This window comes from Phaethon lepturus, unplaced genomic scaffold (assembly GCF_000687285.1).
Source record: "Phaethon lepturus isolate BGI_N335 unplaced genomic scaffold, ASM68728v1 scaffold17499, whole genome shotgun sequence".
In the NCBI taxonomy this organism is placed as follows: Eukaryota; Metazoa; Chordata; class Aves; order Phaethontiformes; family Phaethontidae; genus Phaethon; species Phaethon lepturus.
The window spans coordinates 18,820-23,595 of record NW_010561416.1 but is presented as its reverse complement, the minus strand read 5'-3'; the positions used below and the strand labels follow the sequence as shown (position 1 = coordinate 23,595).

Here is a 4,776-nt window from a genome sequence, read left to right as displayed (position 1 = left end):
TCAGGGAACCGCAGCCCCCCCCCCCCCCCCCGCAGTGTTTGCTCTCTTAGGGCTGAGCTCATCTGAACTCATGAACTGAAAAGGAGTAATGCATTTTTAAAAAAAAATTTTTTTTTTTTCTAAATTGTTTTAAATCTCCTCAAGTAATGGCTGGAAAACCTTGGGAACAGGACAAAAAAAATCATGCCCCGGGACTAGTGTAATGGGGAAGAAACGATTCCCGTTTCAGTGAAGTTCTCAAACCATTGTCACGTCCGGGGCATTGTTCTGCCCTGTCCCGAGGTGCCTTCCCGCTGTGCCACCAGCGGGGCCACCGCTCCATGAGTTGTGGCCACCTTGGGAGCCCATCCTGGCAGCTGCCCGGCCGCACGCACCAGCCCAGGCAGAGGCTCCTGTGGTGAATCTCCCCGGGGCTCGGCGGAGTTTTCCGTTCAAAACTGCGGATGAGGTCACGGGCTCAGCTGAAAACGGCAACGCAGGTTTCTGTGCGATTGAGTTAATTGCCCGTAAGTGAGACTGTTTACTCACGGAAATATCAAATCTTTGTGTTTACTACCAGGATTAAGGTGTGCTGTGGGAGGGTTTTGGAAGCCTCAGCAGTTAGTCCCTCACTGTGCTGGTGCTGTCCCGGGAAAGCAGGCACTGTCAGTAGGGCACAAAGCTGGAGCAGTCGCTGTTCCTGAAGGTTAGTTAGCTGTTGTCTGCTGGGGGGGGGGGAGAACAACGACCAAAGGCAGTAAATGGTAATACATGGGTGTCTGTTACTTTGATAGTAAACTTCAGGGGTCAGTGAACCTCTTTTGTTCATGTGTAATGCTATGCGCTACGGGTCCATGGCAATGGCAGGTACAAGTTAAATATATTCTGCAACCAGGCGGTACATACCGAGATGTTCTTGCTGACGTCCAGACCCTAAAAACAAAAGGCAAATAAATTCATAAATAATGAGACAGTGAGACCACCTTACAGTGCTGGGAACAGACTGAGCACTGTTCTCAGCTCTGCCCTGGAGTCCACCCATAGCCTCGGTCAAGTCCTTTATCTCTTTATGATTCAGATTCAGTCCCTCACATGTCTGATAATCCCTTCTTTCCTCCTCCACCTCTCCCCTCTTGCATTTAGACTGACAGTTCATGTGTATAGCACCTAGTAGCCCGGGGACTAAAGTGGTAGGATTCCCATACAGTACCTGCACTGTAGAAGGAAATGGGGCATTTCATGCTCAGGGTACAAAATGCAATACTAAGTGACAATACTAAGGTGTGGTGTAACAAGACAGCACTAGGATTCAGTTGAAAGAGCGTGGATCTTGATTCTGCAGTCCTGATGAAGTCATCAGGGCTTCCCATGTGCTTAAAATAATGCTCATACTCCAGAACTTTGCTGGACACAAGCCAGAGCACGGAGCACCTTTCAGGATTGAGCCTTAATGGGTTTCTGAAATTCATTGAAACGTTTGCAACTGATTTGCAAGTTTGGGCTGGAAATTTCATGAGAAGGTCTTTCCCAGGAGAGACCTACTCCTTCCTCTTTCCTGTTGGGATGGGAATACTCTGATTAGAGCCTCTGCCCTGGCATTTCAGCACTCCTGATCCCCACCAGAACCTGAAAGCGCTGAGGCAGCTACAAACAATGAGAAAGAAAGGGAGAGGAAAAGCATTCGTCCAGGCTCCCTTGGACTTCAGTGACATGATTTCCATGAAACATTCTTTGGGGACCAGAGCTAATTACACTGATATGCTGCCAGTCTGGTAATAAGTTTTGCCAGCTAAGGAGGATCACTAAGATTTTTATATGCAGTAATGAACGTGTGGTTGGTTTAATCTCGCTAGCAGCAGTGTCCTGGTTTTGACAAGCAGTAATGAAGATACTTATGATGGAGTTCATGCGTCGAGTTATCTGCGAGTTAGAGAGGGCTAAAGCCCAGGCTGCTGTCTGCAGTGCTCTTTTTGTGCCTTTCTTGGCATATGGACATAGCCACTGTCTTCATTTAAGGTTGGAATCAGAGAGGCACAGAGCACCCTGGCCCTCACTGCCCCAGCCCTGGTCAGTAGCAGGCAGGATTGGCTTCTTCTCTGGCACCCCACTCTGCTCTGCCGGAGCAGAACTTCTCCCTGCTTCTCCCACAGGTCCCACTAAGTGTCTGGTTCCAACCTTATCACTCACCTTTCTTACTGCAGGGTCCTTTGATGGAAAAGCCTGTCCCTCAGCCATACTACCAGCTTCTCTGAACTCATTCTCCTTGTTGTTCCTATTGTTTGACAACTTCCTAAGCCCCACCATCGGCTGGCTGTTTCCTGAATCCAGGTATCTCTCTCTTCCTGCAATGAAACACAAGGACTTGCTCACATTTCTCAGCAGTGTCCTGCCAGGACGGCCTCTTGGCAGTGCTGCTGGCAAGCTGCAACTCCAGATGGGATGAGAACCCTAAGGACTTAACGGTGGGATGGGACCCCATGTGTTTTCATGCCATGGAAAGAAGGTGAATGTTCCTCCAATAAAGTGCCTGACCATGGCAGACTTTCTGATGGCTTCCTCATGGTCTTATTTGCCTTCCAGGTCTGCTCTGAAACTGCCAGGAAAGAGCATTTCTGAGCCTCAGCACTAGAGATCCCAAAGGCCATTTACGTTCTGACGCAATCCTGCTAGGAGGTGTGTTGATGTTCTGCATTTCACCAGGTATTAGAGGTGGGCTGAAGTCCAAGATTTGGAATAAACTGATGAGCCTCGCTTAGTGGGCTGGTTCACATCTAACATTGGATCAAGACTTTCCAGCTGGCTTTATCATCAGTAGGCTGAGCGCAGCCTTTCTCAGCCTTCTGGAAAAGTTGGTCTCTGGATCCAAGCTTTGCGGCTGGGGCTTATTTCCACTTGGTCTATAGAATAAGTCATCCTCCAGGAATGTGTTTGGTGCCTGCTTGAGAGGGTAAGAGACTAATAACAGGCATAAGGCTTTCCATCTTAGGTCAAATCCTACCTTGGCTGGGGGGATTTTAAAGCCACATGGAGGGGCTCCACTAATAGACCCATTCAGGCATGCTAGGTTTCCAAAAGAGAGACCCATTTTATTATGCGTTTCTCCTAATCTTTGTAGTGACAGCTGCAGAGCAAGAAGTCCTGCTTCACACATGTGAAGAAGTGTTAAAATCCTTGGTGTAGACAAAGCATTTTAAAATGCATCGCTTAGCTTTCCAGCTAAGGTGCAGTTCCACTAACACTTTTCTCTGTTCCCATCTGTCTTTCCCAGGGAAAAGGAAGTTGCCAGTCAGATTATTTCACCCAACTGGTAGCAAGCAGGAGGGCAGGTTAGAGGTATTTGAACTCACCATTGCAGCTGCTCAGCTTTTCAGTGTTCACTCCTATTTCTGGGATGATGGAAAGATCAGAAGGGTTTCCAGTCTGAACCAAGAGGCTGTGAGGTCTGCTCCTCCCAGCAAAAAGCATCTTCATGTCTTGGTACGAGTTGAGGAAGACACTGGCAGCTCCACAGGAGCAATGCTGCAGAAGGTACTCCTACATCAGACAAGAAGAAAGTATGCAGACTCTCAGGCTGCAACAGCCCAAGGTAACCGGGCGGTGCAATGGTACAGACAAATTGCAATCATTCCAGCCCAGGGGTGCCCAGCCTTGTCCCGAGACCCATCAGAAACCGGACAAATTAATTCTCTAGAAGGCTGAGGAGCCTAGAGTTGGTAGTGTAGATTTTTCATGGGTTCATTGGTGTTTAACTTAAATCACCTGATACTCAGCATCTTTTGGGTTTGCTTCCCAGAAGGAATTGAACACAAGTTTCTAAACACAGAGCTGCTCAGCTAAGGCATTTGGGTAAATAAACAGATCCGTTATAATAGTGACTCGCATTTTAAGATAATGTTATTTATTCTGGAAAGCGCACAGACAATAGTATCTTGTATTTTTATTGATGGGATGCCATAGTCGGCTTACAGTGAATCTGACTGGCATGTGGTACTTCAGCTGGTGTACTTCTGCTGTAGCTGGTGTGGTGGGAAGAGGAGATTTCCTACCTTGCACAACCGTGTTGCACAAGAGTTTAGTAGGGCAGGAAGCAAGGAGAGCTTTATCCAGCTGAAGTGGAAAGGAAAACAAACTGTTTATTGCTGTTGGAACCAGGACAGGCCAACACCAGTTTAGCACCTCCAGAGACCCCCCAGGCAATGGAGAGTTTTAATGTAACATCTCATCTGGGTATGTTGCCAAAGCAGCGTGGCACTTATACCTTGGGGGTGCTTTGAAAATCTGATGAATGATGCTGCTTTTGGCCCAGGGCATTAAAGATTTCCCTGTAAAGCAAAGATGTGGAGTAACCATGTTCCCTTTGTGTCCCAGGATCAAAATGTCATCAGTCTCTGTGGTGTCTGTACAGCTCTCAAGAACAGCATCAGGAGCACTGGCTTCTGCCATCCTCACAACCAGCTCTTAATACCACACTAACTCAACTCTGTTCTGGGCGTTGTGTCTTCCCTAGCCATGTCTGGGGCATGGAAACCTTCCCATGCTCATGGTCTGCATGTAGAGTGAACGCGGTTTGGAAAGTAGCCTTAGGACACCCAACAAAATGCAATGTGGACAGCAACCTCCATGTCTTGTGGCAAGTGAAGGTAGTAGTGTACCCCCTTCTACACAGAGGGGCTGTGACTCTGAAGAGGAAAATGACAGAGAGCTGCTCAGGTATTGGAGGTGCAGGCACCAGAGAGACACCCGCGAGCGAGCACCCGGTTTTGTAGAGCACATTGCCAGTGCTGAACGTTACATCTG

At 48.0% G+C, this 4,776-nt stretch overlaps 1 protein-coding gene across 1 annotated transcript in view; it reads right to left on the bottom strand.

The window, feature by feature from the left end:
- LOC104626156 overlaps window positions 1-4,776 on the bottom strand; it is a gene marked incomplete at its 5' end in the record, with an annotated part of 14,833 nt that overhangs the window by 838 nt on the left and 9,219 nt on the right. The window contains 3 exons of the mRNA XM_010294004.1: window positions 886-912; window positions 2,167-2,321; window positions 3,327-3,513. Coding sequence (XP_010292306.1) covers window positions 886-912; window positions 2,167-2,321; window positions 3,327-3,513 — 369 coding nt within the window. The remainder of the gene's footprint in view (window positions 1-885; window positions 913-2,166; window positions 2,322-3,326; window positions 3,514-4,776) is intronic.